At 39.4% G+C, this 26,739-nt stretch overlaps 1 protein-coding gene across 1 annotated transcript in view; it reads left to right on the plus strand.

Moving 5' to 3' along the window:
* Positions 1-26,098, plus strand: part of fam184aa (family with sequence similarity 184 member Aa) — a 58,518-nt gene extending 32,420 nt beyond the window's left edge. Inside the window, exons 13-23 of the mRNA XM_042513178.1 lie at positions 360-481; positions 814-964; positions 9,034-9,148; positions 10,933-11,030; positions 14,018-14,171; positions 15,445-15,572; positions 15,705-15,889; positions 17,728-17,874; positions 18,379-18,496; positions 20,217-20,321; positions 26,015-26,098. Coding sequence (XP_042369112.1) covers positions 360-481; positions 814-964; positions 9,034-9,148; positions 10,933-11,030; positions 14,018-14,171; positions 15,445-15,572; positions 15,705-15,889; positions 17,728-17,874; positions 18,379-18,496; positions 20,217-20,321; positions 26,015-26,023 — 1,332 coding nt within the window. The 3' untranslated portion in view covers positions 26,024-26,098. The remainder of the gene's footprint in view (positions 1-359; positions 482-813; positions 965-9,033; positions 9,149-10,932; positions 11,031-14,017; positions 14,172-15,444; positions 15,573-15,704; positions 15,890-17,727; positions 17,875-18,378; positions 18,497-20,216; positions 20,322-26,014) is intronic.
* Positions 26,099-26,739: the final 641 nt, after the last annotated feature.

A 26,739-nucleotide genomic window follows, 5' to 3' on the forward strand; every position in this document is an offset into this window, starting at 1 on the left:
TGTAATGAAGTCATCAGCAGATAAACCCCGAAGCCTCTTCAACAGGAAACAGCTGACCTGGTGAAGTTAGTTTCTGCCTCAGAACCTGCACATTATAAACGCCCTGTAGCCGTGACATTATAAATAGATGTGGAGGTGGGCATTATGAGTCATCCACCGTTCAGCTATTGAAATGCTGCATCTGGTCAAGTACGGCAATTTGGAGATTTTCTTTTAGCAGCTACACATTGTTACTGTTAACCATTCAGCACTCTTAGTATGATGACACAGTTAAGTCCTGATCACACAAAAAATCCCGCTGTGTGATATTTTCTTATCACGGCTAAACTTTGTGCACCTGTTTTTTTGTGTTTTCGTAGGAGGAGATCGAGACCCAGAGACAGCAGCATGAAGCCAGAGTGATGTCCATCAGAACAGAAGAGAAACAGAAGATGGACAAGATGGCAGACGACTTGGAACAGAAATGGAGAGACGCACTGCGGTAAAAAAAAAAAAAAAAAACCCCAACAGTCCTCATATGTGTTAGACTCTGTCAAGCTGTCAGTGTCACTTTCTCGTGTTTTGCTCTCCCCATTTGTTTCCTCATCCATCTCTGTCATATCGCTCGCCTCCTCTGCTTCACAATCACACTTGTTATTATCATAACAAGTTGACTTGTTTTGCCAAAGCACTCATGGATATTAATAATTGGAAATGAACACCAGCGGAGCGAGTTTTTGAGGCTCCACTGGCATGCAATATTTACAGATCAGCTCTAGCAAAATAAAGCAGAATGGGCACAAATGTAATAAAACATCATTTTGACTTGTGTAGGGAGGAGGTGCGTTTGTTGAAGGAGGAGCTGACCGAAGAGTATGAAGCGGACAAACAGGCAGCGCTGACTCAGCTCTCGCAGCAGAAGGAACTGGAGATGATGGCGGCACGAGAGGGCTGGCAGAGGAAGGTGGAGGACCTGCTGGAACAGGTAAAGCACGAATAATGCAAAAGCTGCGACATAAGGAGCACATGCATGTCATGCTGCCACCAGCGTATTTTGCGATGTGTGCTAAATTAGTTGCATCACACACACCTGGCACTAGCAGATGCACAGACTGTTACATGCACACACGTATCTGGTTTTAGAAAGTGATGCAGATATTATTTATGTGTTTTGCAGTGACTATAGTTGTACTTATTTAGCAAATAGAATTTCTGTCTTTTATCCAGGAAGATCCTTGGGGAAAAAAATTGAACCACTGGTTAAACCAAACTAATGGACCAAGGTCCTTGAGTGTTGGACTGGGAACAAAATTTGGCACTGGCAATTTTCCTCTGGACCCCCGGCACAATAAGTAGAGAAAAAATCATGTTCCTTGCTGGAATCCTCAGCCTGCGGCTGCTCCTCTGTCCTCTCTTTCCTCCTCTGGTGCTGCCGGCAGATTGTTGTCATTACTGCTACTAAAGAAGATTTTCAACGCTGACGTTATTTTTAAATAGTTCTGACATTTGAAAACATCCTGCAGCATCAGCTGCCAGAATTTTTTTCTTTTTTTGTTGAACCTTCCCGGCTCCAACTTTTTCGTTTTTTGGGCTCCTTTTTCCATCTCATTTGTGTTTTTATTCCAGTTACGCCAGTCTGCCTAGATTTTATTTCCCGCTTGAGCTCCGACATTGCATGATGGACCGATTCACATGAGACTGTGGGGTGAGGTGACAATGGCCAGTACCACTGCGCCTGCCTTAAATAGGTAGACTATTTACATTTTTAGGGCCATGTAACCCCTAATCTGTCACAGCATCGAGTAGGACAGCCTATCTCTCTTTTCTTTTTTCCCCAGAATTTTTTTCAACTTTGCGTCTGGCAGCCCTGTGGCTCACATGGTGGGTCAACCCATCTGGCACGTCAGAAATGCCAGACCGGCCAGTAAGACTGGATTTACTTTAATCAGCAGGCAAAAGTACTGAAATAGGTAGCATACGATCCAGAATTTAAACCTTCAGGTCTGCATATGTGATTTATGCAGTGGGCACATAGAAGTGCAGCAGCTTTTTGCACTATATTCATTCATTCACTCATTTTTATTTTTGCGTTTTGCATTTTTTGGCCCATCCTACATGAGATTACAAGACAACAGACTACGCATATATAGCACCAGTAAACTTGGATTACAAAGTTGCTAAAACCTTGAAAGCATTATTTTAAACTTGTCATTTCTAAGTTGCAAAAACTTCACAAAATGAGTAAATTATATATAAACTTAATTAGATATAAAGTAAACATAAATTAAGATTAATATTTACTTACATTTTTAGAGAAAGTGGTTTACTAGATTATTTTTAAAAGTAAAATCAACTTTTAAAGTGCACTTAATTCAGGCGAAGAAATCTAATATAATTTTGTTGCAAAGATTTGTTAATTAGCAGCAATATAGCACAACATGAAAGTGAAAACAGCGCTCTGCTTTTTTCAGCGTCAGTGTGCAATTAAAATATTTTGTCTCCGGAAAAAAAAGAATAATTGTGAGAAATATTCCCAATTTCAATATTGATCAAAATAATCGTGAGCATCATTTTGACCATAATCGTGCAGCCCTACTTGAAACAGGTCATATGTGAACCAAACACAATAGATGTGTTTGTTAACAGAGTATTGAACTGGGGAATATTGAACCTCTCCTCAATGTTATTTTTGGGAGGGTCAGGCTCAGACTACCAACTCAAGATTCTGACGGGTTTTCAGCTGGAGCAACATAATACGATATTTTGTGACTCTGAAATTGAAATTTATACAGCGGCGTTCTCAGGGACAGGATGAAAGCTCGAGGCGGTGTGGTAAATCAATGGTGAAGCACTTTCATATATTTTGGGGACTGCCCTCTGATCTGTTCATATTGGCCAAAGAAATAAGGATCATTTTTGGAATAGGAGCTGATTGCTCTTTTGTCACATTATACCTGAGCGAAAACCGGATAAATTCATGAAGCAGGATGAAAATCTTTATAAAGTACTTTTGGTTGAGTAAAAGAAAGCCATCAAAGGTAAGTGGCTGCAGGTAAACCTGCTGTCAAAGGACGGCTGGATCACAATTGTCAACGAAATACACCAAGAATACAATGTGAACGAATAAAATACTGGATAGAATAAACTGCATGCTCTAAAGCAGTGGTTCCCAACCCAGAAGAAGAAATCTGGACACAGTGGCTAGACCAGTTGGGAACCACTGATTTAAAGCCTCCTGCAGACTGTGAGATTTTAGCAAGTTTAGTGAGTCTACACTGTGTAACATAGATCTAACAAACTTGGGTACGACATCAAGTTTGATGTATGCAGACTGTGCGATGACGCTTACAGAATCGCAGGCTAAGACATACGTCCATCGATGTCTATGCAATAACAAAATATTGTCAGCATGCATCACCCATCCACACCACTGTAGGTGTAAGAGAAAAACATAAACAAACATAAATCGAGCCCTTGCTACAGTGGCATTTATGTGAGCAAAGAAAGTCTGAAGAAGAGCAGGTGAAGGACAGTGTGGATGCAGTCCTGGCCTGTTGAATAGAGGCCATAGAGTCGCAAATTTTGCAACGAGAGCTGAAGTATTCATACGATCGACTAGCATTAAGCACCAGTGTCGAGCTGATCAGTGCATTATTTCATGCTGCATTTCTATTCGTTGGTTAGCAGACGTAAGTCGTAACATGTAGCATGAGATGGTAATTCCAAATTTCTGATGCTGTCACAATTTTATCCCAGGCTCTTTGATCGACCTTGATAACAGCCATCCTTGGACCTCTGTCACTTTGCGACGTAGGGCCACTATTTAGGGCCAAAACCAAAGATATTGCCTTGTTTCTTCATGTTGGTCATCTTTCATGTGGGACAGCCCAAAATTTCACCGTGTATACCAGGCTTAAGGGTCTCCGTAGTTTTTACTCATACTAACACTCTTTTTTTTCTCAAATCTTACAACACCAAAAAAAGAAAACATTTTGAACCAGAAAGTGTCCCTGGCTTTGATAGAAACAGCGACACCCACAATCTCGACCTTTCCCCCTGCACGCACTTTGGGACTCGCTTTGATTGACAGCTCCACTCGTTAAGGCCTGGAGACGGCCCGGAGCACAAACTGTGTCTGTCCGAGGAGAGATACAACTCCGTCTCTCTCGCACACACACGCACTCTCTCTCAGGCTTTGCTGCCTCTGACTGTGAATGTGATTTACAGCGATGCCATAAACAGCGACTTCACCTGCTTCACAATTCACATAATTCCCACAACAACAATAAATCGGCCTGAAAAGACTAAAGGATTTAACTTCTCTTCCTGTGCTATTTTTGTTCAGTTTCTCTGTTCTTTGCCCGCAGAGTGATGCAGAATGGAAAAACAGCTTTTGTTTTTTTAATGAGTTTTTCCCCAAAGCCTCTCCTCATACACATCGCTGTACATACACATACATACACACATACAAAGAGTAAGATCTGAAGAATGTGTGTGCAACATGAAATAAATAGTCAAGTTCTCTTCATAGCTACAAATACTGCAGATTTTTTCTAATGGGAGTGAAAGTGGAAATTAAAGCTCTGTAGCTCTGTAGTTGAGTTTGGGTTTAAAGCTCAACCGCTTGTCTACTTATCCTCATGGACGCGTCCGCGCTCAGCATACTGCCTCTGGGTAATTCAGAGCTCAGCTGAGTCACAGCTGAAACCTGAAAGAGACTCGGCCTGATTTTTGCCAAAATGCCGGTGGCCTTAGATAAACAATTTCTGACAAGCTGGAGGCAGCAACCAGCAATGCCAGCTTGGCAACTTTTCAGATGTCTTGAGGCCCAATACAGAACAGAAGAAGCTAACAGCGAAATGCTACAAGGTTAAAGGAAACTTTTTAGGAAATGCTCTTGTTTGTCTTTTTACACACAGAACCATCATTAGTTTTGGCCAAATAAAATGTCTCATGTTAACAATATTAAAATTGAGATGGTTGATTGATTGGTTCTAAGGCCAAACCAATCAATCTGTGTCTCGATGAAAGACTAAACAGAATTTGTGTACATGACAAAAAATAAACATTCATACTGGAAACTCGGGAGGTATGCAGTACTTTTGTTAATTATTTACAGGTTTTTATTTGTTTTTAATATATTTAATGATTATTTTTAATATAAAAATTGGGTCATATGTAGCTGATAAATCCTGGACTGGGCTAAAGCTTGGAGACAATGTTTAACTGATGTCTGTTGCTTAGTGTAAGGAAACCTAAAAACTGAAGACCATATGCATGTAACACGCAAAAACTGTGTATTTCTTGTGAAAACTAAAGTGCGTTTTGAAAAGACGCAATGTATGTATCGTATCAAGCATACATTGACAGGCAGTCTGTGAATGTCCAAAAGTGATACAGAACGACAATAACAGCAACCCCTGTTCTAGCAACAAGCTAAAACATCTTTAAATGTTTTATGTGTTGTTTTCTGTTGTGGGAACATAGCTACTTGAATGCCAGCACATAAAACAAGAAAAAAAAGAAAATTCAGAGGGCCTCAGCAGCTGTAGCTATGACAATAGCATGAAGACACTTTTACATTGGTCAGATAATTAGACTTCTAAATACTTTCATAAAGACTTAGTTCGACTCTAGTTGTCTGAATCTCTAATAAAAGTTTTGGTAACTAAAAATGAGAATCACAGCTGCATTTTTAACTGATCATGCAGACTGGTTCAAAATAAACATCAAACAATGTCACAGACCAAATACCTAAAGAGCTTATACTCTGTGTGCATATGTGCGTGGCTGTGTGTTTGAGTGTGTGTCTGTGATCTCTGTGTGTGATTTGTCTCATCAAAGAGCTTTGGTGAATCATGCTTTTTAAATTTTTTATCTCTTTTGTAATTTTAGCCACATGAAGACAGCACTCTGAATCATGTGTATATGAGTGTATATGCAGTAGAAAGAATCGTTAAATAAATGATTTTGTGTGTATGTTTGTGTGGTTTTATACCACACACATCATTATCATCAAACAACTGAAGAAAGAGAATAAATGAAAATGTTGAACTATTCCTATAAACATAAACATAAGACCTCAGCTGGAAAATATTTTTGAGTTTTATCCGAAACTCCAAGGACAGTAAATAGTGACAGAATACACCAAGAAGTTTAAAGAATATATATACAGTATATATAGACATTTATTGTATTTATTCATATTACTAATTATTATTAATTATTATTATTATTATTATTATTATATGATTTGATTAATGGCATTTTCTGTTTTTATATGTACATACACTTTTGTAATTGAATAGAAAAACTGCTATGCATTTGACTGAAATATAACTGTGGTTATTGTCAGCACCAAGGATTTGCTTTTTCCATTTGTTCTTTCTTTTTTGCTTTTAGTCTTACCATTCCCTCAAAAATAATAATCACATATTTAAAAAAGGAAAAAAAAAATGCAATCAGTAATAAAAAATAACCCTGAGCTGCAGCTCTATGCCTAATAATACTCTTATAATAACTTATCATTATAACTCATGCATACCTCAATGCTGGTTTTTATTTGTGTTCGCAGTATTGATAATAACATAGATGAGACTGTCCAAGAAAAGGCTGCTGCACAGACAAATGGACTCAGGTAGAAGTGAAGTGATCTGCTCTGTATTGACCTACTTTCAGCTGCACTGAAACACCAGCAGCACTGGAGGCTCAGAGACTCACACGCCCCTCAGATCCACTGTAACACTTCACTTCACATTTGAAGCGTTGAGCAACTCTGTTTCTGTTCTCACTCGAACCATGATTGAGACTCTCTGCTGTCAAAGTGAAAACAGAGAGTCTGTCCTGTGATGGGTGACTTATCAGTTATATTAAAATCATTTTTATAAGGCAGATTCTCAGACAGCCTTTAACCACACAGGGAGACAGGCTTTTATTTTGAAACAGGCTCTTTAATTCTTAATGTCCCTTGTTTTTTTTCGTGTAATTATCTTTTTTGTAGTCTGGTGTTGATATAAACTGTAATACTCTCCATGTTTACATGTTGTTTTTAGAAGTTACATTTAATATTTTACTTAAAGCATCATTACAAAAACAGTTTTTCTCTAAATGGGAAAGTGTTTGGCTGCTTTGCTGTTTGGATGCAGGTCTCTCTTCACCTGTTATTAATGAAGTCCTTTGTGCTATGCAGAATTTTTTGGGACTGCCATTGTTTTGCAAATCACAAGTTAATTCTTTACATTCAAATCCCAAGTCCTAAACTTTGAGTTTAGAGTCCTTAAAATGTCTTGTGCTCTCAACAACAGAGTAGTAATATATGAGACACACAAAAATCATAGTTTTATATTCATGTTAAAACAAGTTTGTTGGAAGATGTTGCATCTCCGTCTCTCATTTTCAACCGCATGGTTTTTGTTGATTATCGTGTCATTTTTACATGCCAGTTAAACTATCCTTGGTATCATTATTTCAAACTGGCACTCATGCCCATGGTTCTTTGGTTCATGGTTTTTGTCTCTTTTTTTTATAAAATCCCGACCTCACTTGCATGCTGTTACTGGCAGGAGGATACACACTACTGCCCAAAGGTTGCAGCCCATAAACATCCTGATTACAGCCAAAAAGAAGAAGAAAACACATTGGGCAGATGTCTATGTCGCCTCAATCTTCTCGAGGGGCAGAAGTAATGATTGAGAGGGATTAATACACAGGGTTTTTTTTACTAAAATCCTTCACAGTTTATCTCTAAGAGACAGCACTGATAATAAGATGTTTGTTTGTTCTCCCAAATTAATCCACCTTTTTTTAAACTTTTGAGATAAACAAGCCAAAATTAAGCAGCTAAAATCAGGTCTTGTTTGTCTGTCACTACCAGGTTGAACTGAGCATCAGCTTCGCACATTTGATTGACACATTGGCACGGCAACCATGAGTACAGTTTGAGTGGAATAGAAATTATTTACTGGATATATTCAACTCCCTTGTTGCTTTATGTGTGTGTGTGTGTGTGTGTGTGTGTGTGTGTGTGTGTGTGTGTGTGTGTGTGTGTGTGCTCGCACCATCCTTATCTATAATGACTTTCTCTTTCATTAAGATATTTTCATTACCAGGTTGTAGCCCGGGGCTGCTTTGTGCGACTGTCGGCACAGGAGTACGTTTAATTAAAACATCAAGGGTTAGACACACAGTCACACGCTGCAGGTTGTTTAAGGTATTTTTACCTTGTTAGTCTGTATGTCCAGTTATTTTTCTGTAAAATAATCCATTTTCACTGACATGTAGCGGACACAGAGGTGAGGATATACTGTCCAGGTCATCTGTTGGTCTTTTTAAATCCATATCCAGTGTCGAACCGCACAAACTTCATCCCAGCCCTGCTCCTCATCCTCTCATTTTAAACCCGTCTTACCTTGCAGTCACTAATGTACTACTCCTACAGCACTAAATCCCGCCGGGGATTTAGCTGCCGGAGCTAGAGGAAGAGTGGCGTGTGGAGGGGCCAGAGCAGTCAGTCTGGCCTCTAATAGTTCCAATATCTGCTCAAAACAAAAACAGTTTTGTGTGCTGTGACGGGGCTTACGCTAGTTGGCTTTATGTTACTTGGTTCTGTTTGCTGTTGCTCGTTGTCTGACAAGCTGTCGGCGTAATCTCCAGCTACAGCGCTGTGTATCTTGAGTAAAGTCAAAACTATCTGCTGGAAAAATATTTTTATATGAGGATTAAAGAAGACAGGAGGAAACACAAAGATGTTTTAATGTTGACCTAATTAAATGTTTGCAGCAAGTCGTGCGAGTTGTTTTTTTTCCTGGAGATATATAATTCTTAAATGGCTTTTTGGCTCTAAAGAAGACATTTCTTGTGACTTTGCTGCACAAAGGCACAGCCAGTAATTACTGTTTTTATTATTAGTAGGTGGGCACGCTGACCTGTCTACATTTTATTAATAATCTCAGTTTGTCCATTTCTTTACATACTTAGATGACTGTTTTGCCCTTCAGTATAAACACCACTAATTATTTCTGCTTCTCTTGGTATTTATTTTCCCTCTCTGTCCAGATCTCTCTGTTGAAACAGTCCCTGGAGCTGCAGCTGTCTCAGTCCCAGTCGTCGCTCCAGCAGCTGCAGTCTCAGTTCAACCAGGAGAGGGAGCTGCTGAGCCAGCAGCTGAAAGGTGAGCTGTCCGACCTGACGCTTTCCTCCAAAAGGATACTAAAACTGATTTCAGCGAGGGAAAAACTGCCATGGCTATTTTCACAGAGCTCTTATTGCAAAATATCTGAATGAAAATAGATTATTTGGATGCCCATGAGTCTTTCCCACTTTATGCTAATCCAATGCAGATTAGGGCAGAAATTGTGTTTTTTTATGCATGCAGCACAAATGTGTTATTTTCACCCATTGTATTTGAATATTTCTGCACACTGAGATCCCTTAACAGTTTTAGAATAGCATGAAGTGAATATGACTGGAAAGCTGAGACTTGGGATTTAATGAGCCCAATTTTATTCATGTGTGATGATGTTAGTCTCCATAGTAGCCATTTTTCTGTGGTGAGGCCACCTACCTCTTTGAAAAATACATCACAAAAATATGTTTATAGTAGGGAGGAGAGCAGTGTAAGAGGTTTTTTTTTTACTGCATATACTACTGCAGTGGGTGTTGGTCTCCGCCAGGGTTGCCCCTTGTCTCCGATCCTGTGATTTTCGTGATTTTCATGGACAGGATCTCAAGGCGCAGACAGGGGGAGGAAGGGTTCCGGTTTGGGGACCTCAGAATTACATCTCTGCTTTTTGCAGATGATGTGGCTCTGTTGGCTCCATCACACCGTGACCTCCGGCGTGCACTGGGGTGGTTTGCAGCCCAGTGTGAAGCAGTCGGGATGAGAATCAGCACCTCCAAATCTGAGGTCATGGTTTGCTGTTGGAAAACGATGGACTGTTCCCTCTGGGTGGGGAGAGAGTTGCCCCAAGCAAAGAAGTTCAAGGATCTCGGGTTCTTGTTTACAAGTGAGGGTAGAACGGAGGGAGCGTGAGATGGACAGACGGTTTGGTGCAGCATCTGCAATAATGCGGACGCTCCACCGGACTGTTGAGCTGAGCCATAAGGCGAAGCTCTCGATTTACCAGTCCATCTCTGTTCCATCCCTCACCCATGGTCATGAGCTCTGGATAGTGACCGAAAAAATGAGATTGTGGATACAAGTGGCTCGGACATCCAGGAGGAGTTCAGAGTAGAGCCTCTGCGTCGAAAGGGGCCAGTTGAGATGGTTCGGGCATCTGATTAGGATGCCTCCTGGGCACCTCCTGCTGGAGGCGGTCCAGGTACGTCCTACTTGTAGGAGGCCCCGGGGCAGGATGGATATAGTATTTTATTTTATTTTATGGATTTCAGTCATTCTTACCTCAGATTTTTGTATCACTATCACGTTTCTATTTTATTTGTTATCTTAATATTTATGTAATAATTATTATTATCTATATTGTTATTATCTGTCTTATATTTATTAGAATTATTATTATTGTTACAATAATAATAATAATGATAACAAATATTATTATTATACTTTCTCGAACATATTACTTTCTTTTTTTTCTTTTTTGACTCTACAATGTAAAGCATACTTGGGTCTCTGGAAAAGCTCTATATAAAGCCAAGCTATTTTTATTTTTATTTTAAGTTTTTCATTATTTCACACCCACTTTTGGTGTTATTTATTGTTACTGCAGTTTTATATTATTGGTAAAAGCCTCCCTGTTCACCAATTGTACTGCTACGGTTGTGACATACATCACAACAGCAGGAGATAAGGTCATGGTTTCTCCAGCATGATGGAAAAAGACAGCTCATTGCAATTAAACAACAAAACAGGTTAGGTTGAGACAGAAATGCTACATTTGTGTTTTAGCATTTTTGTGTTTTTACATGACATGTATCTGTTTGTGTGTGTGTTTGCAGAGATGCAGAGAGAGCATCAGAGGAGAGAGCATCGACTACAGGAGGCTCACTGCTGCGCCCTGAGCACCATGGAGGAGGCCAGACAACACCAGATAAGGGTAGGATTCACATCCAAGCACATCAAGCATGTATGCATGTAGGTGTGCATTCTTTGGCTTTGGATTTGGCATGTTTACCGCAGTCCTAAAAGTAAATTGAATCAAAATCTGATACTAATCAGATACATTGGCACAGACTCCGATTCTGGTAGTTGAGGGAAAACTTCACTCCCCAAATGATAATTTGCATATCAGTTGCTCACCTTGTGTAACCTTAAATTCATGAACAAAAACTTTATTTTTCCCACATACCTTCACAGTCAACGACATGATGAATGAGACTTTGATTATACTGCACTTGCTGTGTGAGCGTTGCTAAGCAGATGTTTTGATGTAGTTCTGCTATTTTTAAACAGGGACTAATGTGACTTAAATTAATCAAGAATTTTCTCATTTTTTGGATTCTTTGTTCACATGCGAGAAAAACAGTTTTTGGATGAGTAATTGACAAAGTCATTTGAGGTTGAAGTATTCCTTGAAGTTCAGGCAGAATTAGTTGAAAATGCTTTTATATATATGTGCCTGCACACCTGTGAAAATGTGCTTTTCAGGACAAAAATGTGCTGCTGCTGTAGCTATTTTTTACTGTTCTCTCCTGCAGCCTGTGATCAGCAAAAGTCCCTAAAATAGTGTGTCTGGTGCGAGCTTAGATTCTCAGTATGAAGACTGAAGATATTCTCTGACATTTAACTTGATTTGTTGTCCTGGGATTCTCTCCTGACGACATTATCCCGAAGTCATTTCCTCCTGAGAAGAAATTATCGCCTCATACAGTTCGGAAAGTGCAGTACCCAGTGTTGTAATTTGGACTTCTTTTTCAATTTAGTCTGTAGCACAGCGATTATAACTTTATGTGTGTGTAAAAGAGAAGTGTTGAGACTCTGTGAGTGATGCTCTACAAACTACCAACACAATACACAGACATTTTCAGTTGTTCTTTTAGCATTATTTTAATTTAACGATCCTTCTTTTCCTGCTGCAGAGTGTATTAGAGGTTAAAGATTCATAAAGCAATTAAATCAGCCGAGAAAGCTTCAGCGCTGTGAAACATTAGGTTCATCTACTTCAATTTCACTCATTTCCTTCTTCAGTGATATTGAAAATGAGCCAGAGTGGTAATAGCTTATTGTTGACTTTATGGTTGAAGCTCTCATATAATTACACTGCAGGCAGAAACATTTGATGATTCCTGTCCTGCCCCATTGAACAAAGTGATTGTAGTGCTCTGTTTATGACTGGAAGTGTCTGGTAGCTTTTGATGTTGTTTCGCTTTCTCCTGGTTGAGGTCATGGATCACATGATGCACCTTTGTGGAAATGAGGCTGTTTAGGAGGTATGATTTTATATTGCTGAAAAACAGAATTAGGCCCGTTTTTGTTTAACTAGGGTAGAGCTGCAATGAATAATAAATTAGTTAACTGTTCAAATAATGCCTAACTAATGTGAAAATCAATTAATAAGTTTTAGTAAATAAATAAATTAGATGAAAAAGGTCAAAGTTCTTTGATTCCAGCTTCTTAAATATGAATATTTTCTGGTTTCCTAATTATGAAATGAACTGAATTTCTTTGGGTTGTTGACAAAACAAGACATTTGAGGACATCATTTTGGGCTTAAGGAAACACTGACTGACCAAACAAACAAGCGATTATTTGAGAAGATAATCAAAGGATTAAACGACAATAAACATATTTGTTAGTTGCGGCTCTAATCCATACTGACTTCCCAAAAACTGTTTGTGGATTTCTTTTTCAAAGTGATCTCATCCCTTCTTCTCATATTCTGCAGCCTGCACAGAAGCCCAGACTTACTGTAATGACGCCAGGGAGCAGCTTTTTGAATTGTATCTTGAGGTTTAAGAGGTTGGCAGTCAGGTTTAGGCAACAAAACTAACTTGGTAAATCATTAGGAAAAAACTGCAGATTATTATAATGTTGAATGTCGGTATGGACCATGGGCCGGACAGGTGTGACATTTTGACTGCGTGTTATGTGTGCAACCCACCGCAGAAAATTGAAAATTGGCAATAGTGCCCGGGGGACACTGACAAAGTGGCATATTTTGATGCCCCAGGAGTCAGACCCAGCTCCCTCATTACAGAAAAAAATAAAATATAAACCTCTTTTCCCTCAAAATTACACCAGTGATTGTATGGTACATGAAGGTTGCATAGTCAGAATGGCGTTTAAATATATATAGTTCACATATATTTTGCATATGATTTTATTAAATCACATGACTTATGATGCTTTTTTACTGAAGAAGAACTATTCCTGTGCCTACGTTTAAAGATTCTCTGAGTTCTTGTTTTCCATGGAAGAAAGGGCTATATTGTCATCATCCTTTTTACAATCTCAATTTCTTACTGATCACACCATCATGCTATTTTTTGATGCACATTTTTTTTATTATTTGCGGTAAACTGTGACTTTGGAATGACACTGCCAATTAAACTCCACAAAGAGAAAGCAAAATATTGTGATGACAATGATTTTATACTTTTTTCTTATTTTTCTCAATGTCTTGGCTGAGTTGTCTCACCACATTTCACTGTTTGTACTTATGTTTTGCAACTGTGAGCTGTTTCTTTTTTCACAGTGCATTGTGGGACAAATAGTGTCCAACAGCACACTCCAGAATGAAGCGGATTAAGTCTGCATGCTTACTGTTTTGGGTGCGATTAGTTTTTTGTCATTAATGAAACACTCAAAACCTGATGAGAATTAGTATGGAAATGGGACACAGCTGCAGTGTTCATTCTTGCTCATTGTTCGTCTTGTGGGTTTAATTTTCTAAAACAACACGGCTTCAGAAATGCAATATTTTCTTTTAGCAAGCTCTCAAAATTCCTCAAATTTGAGATGTCAGAGCACCCTCAGAGTTCTCACAACCGTGTCACCACATGGAGAAATGCATTTTTGATGATCCTCTATGTCTTCTCCCTTTCTCCTTTCTCCCTCCTCCTTCGCTTCTCTGCCCTCCGCCAGGCTCTAGAGGAGCGTCTGAAGCAGGAGCAGAGGGAGGAGGTCCACGCTCTGAAGGAGGCCCACAGGAGGACCTTAGACATCCTTAGACAGCAGTCAGACCAAGAGCTACAGACGCTGCGATTTGAGCTGGAGGACGAGGGGAAAGCAAAGCTCGGTAAATGAAAACACGCAAACGTCACGGTTTTCAATGACTTCTCTACCCTCGGTGAAGATGTTTCTGCCCGTGGTGATTATGTTTCCACCTGCTGTGTTGATGCTTATTCCCGTACTGGTGCCTGCAAAAAATTCATCCTCATTCACCATCTCTTGACTATCAAAAGAATGGAGGAAAAACACAACCACCCGTTATCAAAGAGGCGATGCATACCACTGCAAGACGCTTGACTCGTAAAAGACTCTGAGAAACCGTGTGATAATGAGACTAAAGCAGCAGACTGCATTCAAAAAGAAAAATAAGATAAAGGCCAATCACACTCAGAACAAGAGTGACAAAACTTTTACCCGCTGCATGTTGTGTCAAGTCATTAAAAAGCTTCCCTGGATTTAATTGCATTGAGGGTACAAGTAGTCAAAACTGAACTTTATATTGAAACATCTGACATAAAGAGACTGTAATAGAAAATAATTGCCTTTGATACGAAGGCGACCTTGAGAATCAGGCTCTCAAATATAAGAATTTTAAAAAAGACCTCAGATGATGAAAAGCTCTGCTTTTGTTGGAAAATGATTCACAGGAAGATGAAAAGTAAATTTGTGACGTTTAGTGATAACTTGTACACACAGTCATTTAGTTTCATCCAAAAGTTTAGAAAATGTAGCTTCTTTCCAGCAAGATCCACTTTCGAAGCATCGCCATGGCTGCATATGAGTATGGGCAGATTGTAACTTTCACAGAGGCAAACAACCACAAGGCGGAAATTCTAGTTTGTGGTTACTAGGGCAGTGACGCTCCACTTGTCACTTTTTACCCAGCCGTCCAATCACAGTGGAGATACCTCAAAAACAAAATTAAAACCAAGGAAAGAAGCAATAGAGGAGAAATAAAATACTGTGGCCACACAGACCACACAGTCCTCTCTTCCTACATGCATCAGTCTTCCCCTCGTCCAGAACAAGTACTTGACTTTGTAACATTTTTACTTACAAAGGTGTTCCATATTATAGCAAACAGACGCAACCCAGCAGTGCGTTTCTCGGATTACCGCCTGGCGTGCTTGGAAAAACGCTTTGGTTGACTAACAGCCTTAAAAAAGTAACACCAGCAATGGTTCGACTATTGAAAATGTGGTCAGATAAAAGCTTATCTAACAACCAATCATAAATCTGCCCTAATGACATTTCTACCCACAATGCTGAGATGTTGCTTGTCAGTTCTACCTTATGTGTAAATGCGCACACACTCCAACTCAGGTGTCTCTGTCTTGCAGCATCTCTTCGTGCAGAGCTAAACCACCTCCACGCTGCATCCATAGAGCACCTAAAGCAGATCCACCTCAAAGAAAACACTAACGTCAAACGAGAACTAGAGAAAGCTATGGAGATCAGCCACCAGCAGGTAACTGTGTCGCCTCTTTTTATATTGTCTGTTTCCTTCCTTGTTTTTTTCTTGTGTTTTTTTGTGACCCACTGAAGATCTTCCGACTTATGCTTTTTGTATTTCTCTGTTAATTTGTGAATCGCCTTTTAGGAACAAGAGCTCCTGGGTCGCATCTCAGAGCTGCAAGCAGAGCTGTGTTCCCGTAGCAACCGCATCACCGATCTGGACCACGAGATCCACTCTCTGAACGAGACCATCGATACTCTGACCAGAGAGCTGGAGATAAAGGGCAAAGAGGTGCTGCGGGTCCGAAGTGAAGCTAACCATCAGATAAGGTACATAATAATGGTTCAGTAGACGGTTTGAAGTTAATATGTTTGTTGTATCTTATCGAAGCGGATAGAAGTAAACTGTGACTCAACAGTAACTGACCCAGTTTACATACCATTAATCTCATGTCATGTGGGAATAACCATCTGAACAGCTCATGATTAAAATCATCATCTCGGGAAGTGCTCGTACTTTGAAACTCATCTGTGACGTGTTTCTGATGTCATGATGAGTTGATACTTTGTGGCACATTTTTCAAGCGAATCAAATACTATGACGTCAGCAGCGTTTGCAGGATACAGTAGGTACAAACCTCTGACCTGCACACTTTTGTTCGAGTTCATGCTCTTACAGAGCTACTCTGGCATACAGTATATGATTGTATTTCCACAAAGAAAGTAGGGCACCTGCAAGAGGCAGATTAAGAAAACAAAAATGTCAAAATTGAAACAGCAGATATCCTAACTTTTCTTCCCTTTCAATGTCAAGCCTCAAAAACAAACTTATTTAAGAAGGGACAGTGTACATTAATCCACATTTTAACAAATGTAAATGTACCCGAGTTAACTGGAGAGCGAGTTTTCATTGGTAGTCTCTCGCTAGTTGTCGTTTTTATTAGGCATTCTACAATAATACATAAAAAAAATTAAAACGCATGGAAACTGAGGTCAAAAAAACGTCTGGTGCTGCAATTATTTTCTAATAATGCCATATGAGCACCAATCAGTTGGTAAACACCAGTGAATAGTCAGCACCTGGATGTTTCTCTAGCCTGCAAAACAGCAGTGACAACCCTAAACACAAGTTTTGAGTTGTAATTGGGCAGTAATTAAGCAGCCGTGTGTGTCTGACTGTTAATGGTGGAGCGGCTGAATGGATTTGTTTTTAGTTTATTGGTTGCAAGGGGATGAGGGAGCTGCTTCGCTTTGCTCTCCGTATTTTCCTGCTGTTTTGTCCTTTGCCAGTCATGTCAGAATAATCAACCAGTTAATTCATATTTGGTTGATTTTAGGCTCTGGTAGCATGTTTGCTCCATTTATAAATTTGCACCATTTTCTTTCAACAGACAGTAGTGGAGAAAACTACATCTTCCTTGAACTTGACAGTCCTTGAATTTGACTTGCCCTTGTCTGTACGAACTCTGAGTTCCAAAAAAATGTCGGAGTAGTGTGGGCAATAAATGTGGCAATAGTTATGCATTTCAAATACTAAATTTGCTAGTGTGGATGTAGCCTTGAACATCATTGCCATCATTATGTGGTTTGTTGACTAGAGAGCACTGATGAGTTGATTTTTCAGTGTGAGATGTCCCACTTGATGCGCAGCATGATGACTTTGTCATCACCTCGGTCATGGCTTTAGCAGCCTGTGCCATTAACCCTGCAGTCTGCAGTATTCATGATCCTGTTTACTTCCCAGCAAAGATTAATGTTACCAAAGGAAATTTGATTCTACTTTGTTCCCATGTGTGAAAGCAGCACCCTCTTCATTACTTCCCCCTCAGTATCCATGGATACCAATTTTTTTAGCATGACAAGACACCCCACATTCCCTGTTCCAGCTCCGCTCTCCGGTCCCAGCTGAGTTAGTTTGCAGCTGCACATCTTGTCGTCCTTCTCTATAATTTAGTAAAAATGTGGCATCGATCTCATCACTCTGTACCGTGGAATTAAGTGCATCTGTGAGCATTATCCACAATGTGCACTAAAAGCCTCAAATACACACACAGAGTGATTAATGTGTAAACTTGTGATATTGCCCAACACTTAAGGATCCAACACAGATTACATGACCTAATGTGGCCCCGTGGTTTATTTATGAGTGTCTTCTGTCTGTGCTGCAGGGCCCACGAACAAGACCTTTCAAAGAGACATGAGAGGGATCTGGGGGAGATAAGTATAGTCCATCAAAGAGAAACACATATCATGCTGGCTGACTTCAACAAGGCCCAGGAGGTCCTCAAAGACAAGATCACAGCACTACAAATACTGTAAGTCAGAGAAAGTCTGTTGTTTTCTGCTTTGAGCTGACACTGTTTTAACAGAATGTCACAGTTGTCTCTTTTTCTGTTCAAATCATTGCTCTCAAATGTCTGTATTTTTTTTATTTTAAAATATTTGTATTTATATATATTTTTGTGAATTATTATTACAATGTATTTATTTATTTATTTATTATTTTTGAGGTTATCATTTATTAATTCATCTGTTAATTTATTTAGCAATATCCATTTTTAAATTGTTATTGTTATTATTTATGTATTAATATTTTGGAATTTATTTGTTATTTATTAATTTATTTAGTTATATTCATTTTTATTTATTTATGAAGATTTCTTGTTATTAATATTTATTATCTTATGTATTTATTTATTTATTTTGTATTTGAGTTCTTATATCAGGGGATGTTCTATTCTGCTAAATATGATACAAATGCATAATAAAATAAAATAATCTTCCTACTTTGCTCACATCTGTTATGTCTGTGTGTCCAGGTTGGAGGGGACAGAGGAGAAGTTAAGAAACAGAGAAAGCCGACCAGAAGACCTGCATGTGATAGCAGAGCTCCGAGAGATGGTGACTGAAAGAGAAGCTCTGGTGAAAAAGCTGGTGGTGAGTAGACATGGTGGTCTGGGAGCTGCTGTTCTTTTGTACACTCATTGTTTTCTCAAAATTCAGATTTCTTATTTTTAAACACAGACATCGCCAGCCGACATCCCAACTGTTGCAGATTTTATTATCTGGAGCAGGCGGAGTGATTCCAGTAAATGTGCACTGTGGTATCAGTGTCATCAAAGATTGTTTCCCGGAGAAACACTCATCACTCTGTGTGTTTTTTGTGTTCAAAAAAGATAGAAAGACGCTCCACTGTGTATAGAATGAATAATGTCTTAGTCTAACTGCACAATTTTACCAAAATATGTAGCAATATTTGAGTGAAAAAGTTCATTCTTGAACTGGGGAATTACAGTTTGACAGATTTTCTCCACATCTCATTGTTTTCATAAGCAGTTTGTTCAGTGAAAGAAGCAACTGAGCAGACTGCATCTGAGGGTCTGCATCAGTCTTGTGTTAAATGATAAATGGCAGTGAGATGCAGCTAAAAGCCAAGTAAAAAACTAGTAAACCGACCTAGGGTTAAGATGTTTTTGTAAAACTATCACAGAATATGCTTTTGCACTCTTGATATGTGCAGGTTGAAAGCTTTGTTGAAATGTCCTCTCTGAGTCCACACGCTCTCAGGTAAAGGTACAAGGAAGATTTATTTGTCATTTTTCTTCAACAAAATTTTCCTGCTGGTTAATAAACTTGTGAAATCACTAGTGTTACGGTTACACTGGACATTTCACAAGAAAAGATTTTCAAGAATGATGCTCAATATCTGTAGGTATTACCTCGATAACATTATCAGGTTCCCTACCAGCATTTGGTGTAAATCTGGAACATAGCAAAACTGACACTTAAACATTTTTCGCTTCCACACTATAGCCTTTTTTTACACCGATTGCGCTAGAGAGCCACTACAGAGTCACTTCTTTACAACGGGAGTCATTAGCATGACGCTTAACACGACAGCAGTGGCCTCTAGTGTGACATATAACATATGCCTCTGCGGAGATTTATAAAAAATAACGTGACAATAAAACAATTAAATGTCCGTGTTATATGGCAGCTGATCTCATCCTTTGCTCGTAGGGTGGGAGCGTCTGGACCTCATTGATATGACCTAATTGAAATGATAAGCTGTTAATGCTGTTCTTCTGCAACTTTACGGAGCAGATACTTTGAGTTTATAATTGTTGCATCCATCTTCAAGCGTTGATGACACACTTTGCATTTTGCAAATTTGATTTTTTTTAATTTGATGAACATACTCAAAAATGAACTAAATGGCTTTAATTTAACAAAAAACAAAACAATTTTGGGGGTGGTGGGCAATTAACGGTTTAATGGGTGTATGTCCAAACATTGCACAACATCGCACAACACCAACTACTACAGCAAGTCAAGTCTCAGAGCTGTTTCACCGTGGAAATTGGTAAAAAGTACAGAGCTCTCCAGTTTAATTTTCGGGCCCTTATATCCACTACCTGTTAGTCTGCAACCCTGCTGACGTTCCCCGAGGAAATAACCCACAATGCATTGTCTTGTCATGTCAAAACGGTGATGACAGAGTAAGGAAAACATGTAATGACATTTTTAAAACATACGCATTGTACTTATTATATTAGGACAGGGTAAACAAGAATTCAAGGAGCACAACGTTGACAGTTTGATTCTCAGAAGACCGGGTTTTGGAGTATCCGTTTTAACATGTCGTCTTGTTTTGTAGGACGACAAGAAGTTCTACCAGCTGGAGTTGGTCAACAGAGAGACGGGGTTCAACAAGGTCTTCAATTCCAGTGCCAACGTTGGTGTAATCAACCCTCTTATCAAGGTGAGTGGACTAATGAGCCCTTGTCAGTGTGAGTGGTGTTCAAGTGGAGGAGCATGTGGGTGTTTAGGACATCATCAGGCTGATACTTTGAGCTAAGTGGCCTCCAGACAACAATTTCTCAGACAGTTTTCGATGTCATAAATACTACTGTGTGTGACCACTAGTTTTTTTTTGGGTTTTTTTTTGAATGCTCTCCATTGCCATGCTCTAAAATCACACTTCTAGACAAAACATGCACAGGAGTTTTCACAGATTATTACGTCAAAATTCGACATCAGTGAGAAAGTACATGCACACAAGGCACCGCGGCAGCTACTGCATGCTGTTTGGCACTTATCCACCTTTTATGTTTTCCAAATGCATTTATTGATCATTATTTAAGAGAATAAAGATGGCTATCATTATTGTTTATTTGTCTGTATTATATTGAAATTGATATACAGCCAAGCTATAACCATGCAGTTAGGGACAAGGACAGCTACTGTACTGTCATTGCACCTTATTCCACTCAAACATAAGTCATGTACACGTGGTAATATTTGTAATCCTTGTGCTTTATTTTATTCTGTGTTTTCTGGTATGTTCAATTACTTTCATTCTGTTTAATCGTACCTTTAATTGATCTTTCTGTTTAAGCACCAAAGCACAAAATCCCCCCGTTCTTCCTGAAAAACCTGCTGCGTGTGTGAACATTACACGCCGCCTCACATCACGTTTGTCAGGAAAGACTGATCTCTGCACACAAAGCTGCTCATCATCCTTTTCATGTGCACACAGCTGTCATACCTGTTGTTTGATCTCCAGAGTCATTCAGAAACAATAATGCTTGATTTCAGCATCATAACATCACTCCTCTGCTTCCTTGCTTCCCTTCCTCCTCCTCCTCCTCATGCTGCTCACTGTGGGGAGATGACATACACATCCCTGGTTCCCTCATTTACACTTCTAAGCTCCCATGTGCAGGGACGTTTCTGACTTTGGCAACTCCTAGTGGTAGTATCAAGAAAGTGTCAGCAGCAGTACACCTCCTTCCCCCCAGCAAATCAGCTTTTTCACAGTTCACAGTTTTTTTTTTACCTTTTTTTTTCTTTTTTTTACACCTCGACTTCAACAAATTTAATCTAGTCGTCACTAACGTGTGTTTTTTTTCTCTTTTCTACCATGGCCAAATTGCTTTGTGCTTTTGTGATAAATTGCAGTGTGTATCATGTTGTGCAGATGACCACATTATGACCCAGGACAGCAGTTTTCCAATAACAGCTTAGCAACTGTAACTGGGCGCGTCAGGTCTGTCAAGCCTTTGGAAAATGGATGGATGAAAGTTTGCTACTTGCTGTTTCAAAGTGTCCTTCAACATCAGAGGAAAAAAATCCCAGATTGCTCTCGACACACAAAGGGAAGCCCACATCTGTAACAATGGGGCCATCTAGCAGCAATCTAACAGCTTCATGAATTACATTAATTCATCAAAGAAAGTTGATTTAATAGGAAACACCGGGTCATTTAATCCAATGACTACTTTATTTGAATTCAGGCTTTTTTTTAGGGTGATGATGTCAGGGTTTCCCACACATTTATGTATTTGTGATGGCCCGCCATGATATCAACATCTGGCACCACATAGATTTTCTATTATCCAAACTGGAGCGTTCATTATGAGTGCTGTTAAAATGTATTTATTGTTTGGTTATTCATTGCACCACACTTTCAGAGCGCAGAATGATTGCCTTTAAAAAAGGGAAGTACATATAACTATTAACTTTAATTTATGTTAACTTCATATCTAAGTATTAGTTTACTCTAAATGTAAATGTATTTGCTTATTTTTGTGAAGTGGTTACAACTTAAAAATGACAAGTGGAATTTCCTCTTTCTTTCTAAGTGTCAGCAACTTTAGTCAACTAAGTTAGTCTGACTTAACTTGATCATGATAAAGAGGATTTTGTCAGTCATAGAAATAGGAAATCTGTTAATTGTGTTTTCTCAACATGTTAAAGAAAATACAAATATGACTATTTTGCAATAAGCAGAATAAAGATATACTGCACAGAAAAATTGGTTTACTGAAGTTGCTAAAACTTAGAAAGTTTGATTTAATTAAACTTGCAACAATTTCACAAAATTAAGTAAATATAATTTTTTTAAGTAAACTTAACAATAAGGTACAATAAACATAAATTGATAACATAAATTATAAAGTTAACACTTAATTTACTAAGGATTACTGATCAAACATTTAATTTTATTAATATTTTCTCAAAGCAACAATAGTCATTACAACAATATTGTCACATCACAGAGAATTTGGTAAAAAAAAAAAAAATGTAACGTAGGATTTTGTCCCTCAGTTCTAGCCTAAATTAAGTGTTTTTGAGGAGATTTAAAAATATCAAGATATAAATTGTGTATCCAGATGTAGCCTAACAATGTTGCAATATAATTTTCAGCCTATATCACACAGCCCTACTCCGCATTACTCCCTTATTTTTACGTCTTTTCTGGCTTAGCCCTCTTTCAATTCTGCAACTCTTTGTGACCTTAGCAACAAATTTTGTATGTCTCCAGCCAAGCAGTGCGCGGAGATAGTTTCAAATTGGTCGTCATGGCTTTCTACTTTCTTCAAACCTGTTTGTCAGTACGTTGTGACATTGAATGTAACATACCAAAGGGAAAAAAAACACAACAAAAAGGCATACTTGTTTATGGGCAATGGGAAATGAGTCTATCACCTATTTTTAACAGGGTTTTCTAGTGTTCAAAAACAGGCCTATATGCCCCAGCTTTGGTGGAAAAGTGTGTCTGTTTAAAAACAGGCAGTCATACTGTTTGTCAGCCTGCCATGAGTCATAGAGGACAGGGTGAGGAGGGACGGGAGGTGGAGGAGGTAGGACCAGGTGGCTACTTTGTGCTTCCTCACTCCCCCCTCCCCTGCCACTGTTCAGCCCTCTTCCTCTCTCTCCTCTTCCTCAGCATCCTCCTCTTCCTCCTCCTTCTCCTCATCCTCCACATCATCCCATGCCAAGCCTTGCTCTTCCTCATGCTCCTCATCCTCAGGAAGCCCTGGTGCAGCATCAGGGCCTACAAAGCTTTAGGAGGTGAGAACTAATCTGTCTTACTGCCACTGCTGCCCTCAGTTCACTTCACCTGATTCAGGGAGGGAGTAACGTGATGTTTGCTTCCCCCACCGTCTGCATTTCTCACCTCACTTTTAGTCTCCCTCCCTCCCATCCTCACCCCTCTCCCTCAAACCTGAAGGAGCTTATTTTCTTAAAAGGCAGACATTGGCCTTTTGTCAAAAATCAGATGCTTATTATTCAGCTCTGATGTGACGTTCTTCTTTTTTTTCTCCTCTTCAGGAATGAAAATCTGTAAATGGTTGCAGCCACTTACTAGGCCAGCTATCCATTACATAGACAACAGCTCGATAATGAATAAATCAGACACTGTTTCTTCCTCTTTTCCTCACCAGACAACTGCCACCGCACAAGGAAGCTACCATCCACAGTTTGGTGCACGTGTTTAAAAAAAAGTGGCTTTTCATGCCCACACTGTTGAATGTATCCCCTCAAATTTATGATAATTATTTGAGAGTTTTTTTATTAAATATGTTTGGTCACAATTGGGTTTAAAGGTTAACGTGGGTAATTTTCTGCCTGGACCCTGATTTCCCATGTTTTTCTGTCTAAGTGATAATAGGAATTTGGGTCCAAGTGGGAGAGCTGTAGCCAGCTGTGACAACAGGCTGCAAGGTAACCACTACGGGCAATCGAGCAACGTCACTTTGCATCCACTTAAAGTGCTCATTTCTGCCACTGAGACTCAGATTTTAAATATTAGTGTCTAACAATTATGGAAAGACTCCCTACAGAGAGAGACCTTTCTGTTTAACAGTAACACAACAGCAGAGCTGCATGCATGAGCAGTGCATGCGTCATGGAACCTGTTGTTTTTTATTTCGACGGCCGTGTTAACAGGTTAGAGCAGCATCATTGCGATATTAAACTTATTTCAAAATTGTTGTTCGCATTAGTCACTTAGACATACAAACATGGAAAAATGGGTTCAGGTTGAAAAATAACAAATTTACCACCTAAAACTGATGCTGTATCATTGTGTGTGGATTTGAAAAGGAAATCTATTCATTTCACAGACTGCTGCAGTCTTACTTCATTAGTTCAGGGTCAACAGAGAAATATAACAAAGATATAATCTCCTTTTGATCCATTATGCTTTAACATCTCATTTCCCCTTTTCGTATCATCAAACTATCACACAATCTCAGACAGAATCTTCTTTGAAACATATTCTCAATCCTCAACGGCTTATAAAAGAAGCCAACCCTGAAACTTTGCTCTTACAAATCAGTCTCTGTGGGACCTCAAACTCCGAGTGAAGGAATGAGTGATTTAAAAGCACTGCAGTAACTTAAAAGTGCAAGACGCAAATGTGAAACCATTAAGATAAAGCTTTTGTGCTTTTGTTCTCGCAGCAAAAAGGCAGTGGACACACAGTGTAAGAGGACATGAAGGAGTGCTGCTCGCTGCAAGCACTGATTAGGAAACACTGGGAGGTCTGCTCGTGGAAAACGCCACACCAGCCGAACCAAAGACTTGGTTTGAAATGTGGATGTTTGTTCAGAAGAGCTGTTTTCAAGGGGAGAAAACACGTTGTTAGTACTGTTTTAGTTTTATTTTGAATTAAGTGGAGTTAAGTTAAGTTTTTCTTACTTTTTAGTTTATTTGAAAGGAACGTGTACGGAGGTACATTGACAGTTGCGTTGTTTGATGTGCTGTACATGTGTATAAAGCTGAGGCTCATTTCCAACTTGATGGGCATGGAGTCTTCGTCCTCTCTCTTTTTTGCTCTGTTTCAATTTCAAATCGAATGTAAACCGTTTTGAAAATGGATGGATGAAAGTTTGCTGGTTGTGGTTTGAGCCCAAGCTCCTGCTCTGCATGTCTCGTGTCCTTTTCTGTCAGGGAAAATAATGTAAGGCTCTGTTTACACCTGGTATTAATGTGTGTCAGCTCTAAGTACAGATATGAATGCACCCAGTGAGTCCTTAATGCGTCTTGAGGTCTGAGTGCTCAGACCACATTTGGAGGTGGTCTGGATAAGGCCACATTCATTTCTCCTGGTAAACGTTGAAGGGCCGCTTACTCAACAGATGTCCTCTTTGTAAGCAGAAGTACACGCTCTCTTGCAGAGGGGATATAGTGCATCTATAAGAGCGCATCAGACTTTTTTGGGCGATGCGGTTTGCCTGCAACACTGCAGGAATGAAGCTTTCTGGTATTGGTATTGTCTGGATTTTCCAAGTTCTGATGAAAGAAAGGAGGCATTTAGAGACGCACTTTGATGCCAGGTGTGAACAGACAGACAGAGCTGTCCAGCTTTGTTCAAGACGCATGTTAGTACCAGATGTAAACAGAGCCTGAGTCCCTGTAAGGTCGTGTCCTGTGGACATCACATCGGCCCTCACTTGTTTGGCATCTAATACTCACTGGATCTGCCTGACTGGAATCGCCCACAAGACAATCGTACCCTGCTATTTTCTGTTGGTGCTTAATGAGCTACCATGCTGTATGCTTGCCCACTAAAAATGTGTGCATCTGGCTGCACATACAGTTTGAGCATCTCTCCGTCTCCTCCTCGCATCATTCTAACAGACCTGTTTCTCCTCCCCCCTCCAGCCTTCCTGAGGCAAACGCCGCGACACCATCAAACCCGAGGGCGGCGGAGGCAGGAAAAAGCAAAGACCACCTTGAAAAAGAAGAGGAGCTGTACGCCCAGCACTTCTCTTTCTGACCGGCAAAAAAAAACAGTCAAAAAATGAGGTAATGGGACAGAGAGCTAAAGTTGGACAGCAATCAAACTGTAGGTTTTTGTGAAAGTCATTTGGGAGACATTAATATCAGACGTTCACGGCTAATCACAGCGCTCCCATCTATCATGTGCAGTAGTGAGTGTGATTGAAACCCTAGGGCTTCCATACATGGTGAGAATGACGATATAAACACATTAAAATCATCTACAGCTGTGCCAAACACAACATCTGTACGAGCTCTAATGTGGTGAGAGATAAATATAAGCTTTACAGGACTTTTTTGTTTATGAATTTGGATAAACTACGACCCAAAAGTAAACTATAAATATAGAAACGAGGAGGTGTGGAGGTATTGAAGAGACTTGAAGCTTTTTAAGAGACATTTCAATTTCAAGCTGGAGTTTAAGTGTGTGGTTTTCACACAGGGAAGAGATTACAAATAGAGAAAGGGGGTGAAAATGGATGTGTAGCCACAGCATTTCTTTGGATTTACTCCATTTCCCCCCAAATAAATGATAAATGTAGAGGGAAAGTGTTAACTTTCTGATTATCACATCATGGTCCACTGATCAAAATGAACCTTTAAAATCA

Source organism: Plectropomus leopardus, chromosome 24 (assembly GCF_008729295.1).
Source record: "Plectropomus leopardus isolate mb chromosome 24, YSFRI_Pleo_2.0, whole genome shotgun sequence".
NCBI classification, from domain to species: Eukaryota; Metazoa; Chordata; class Actinopteri; order Perciformes; family Serranidae; genus Plectropomus; species Plectropomus leopardus.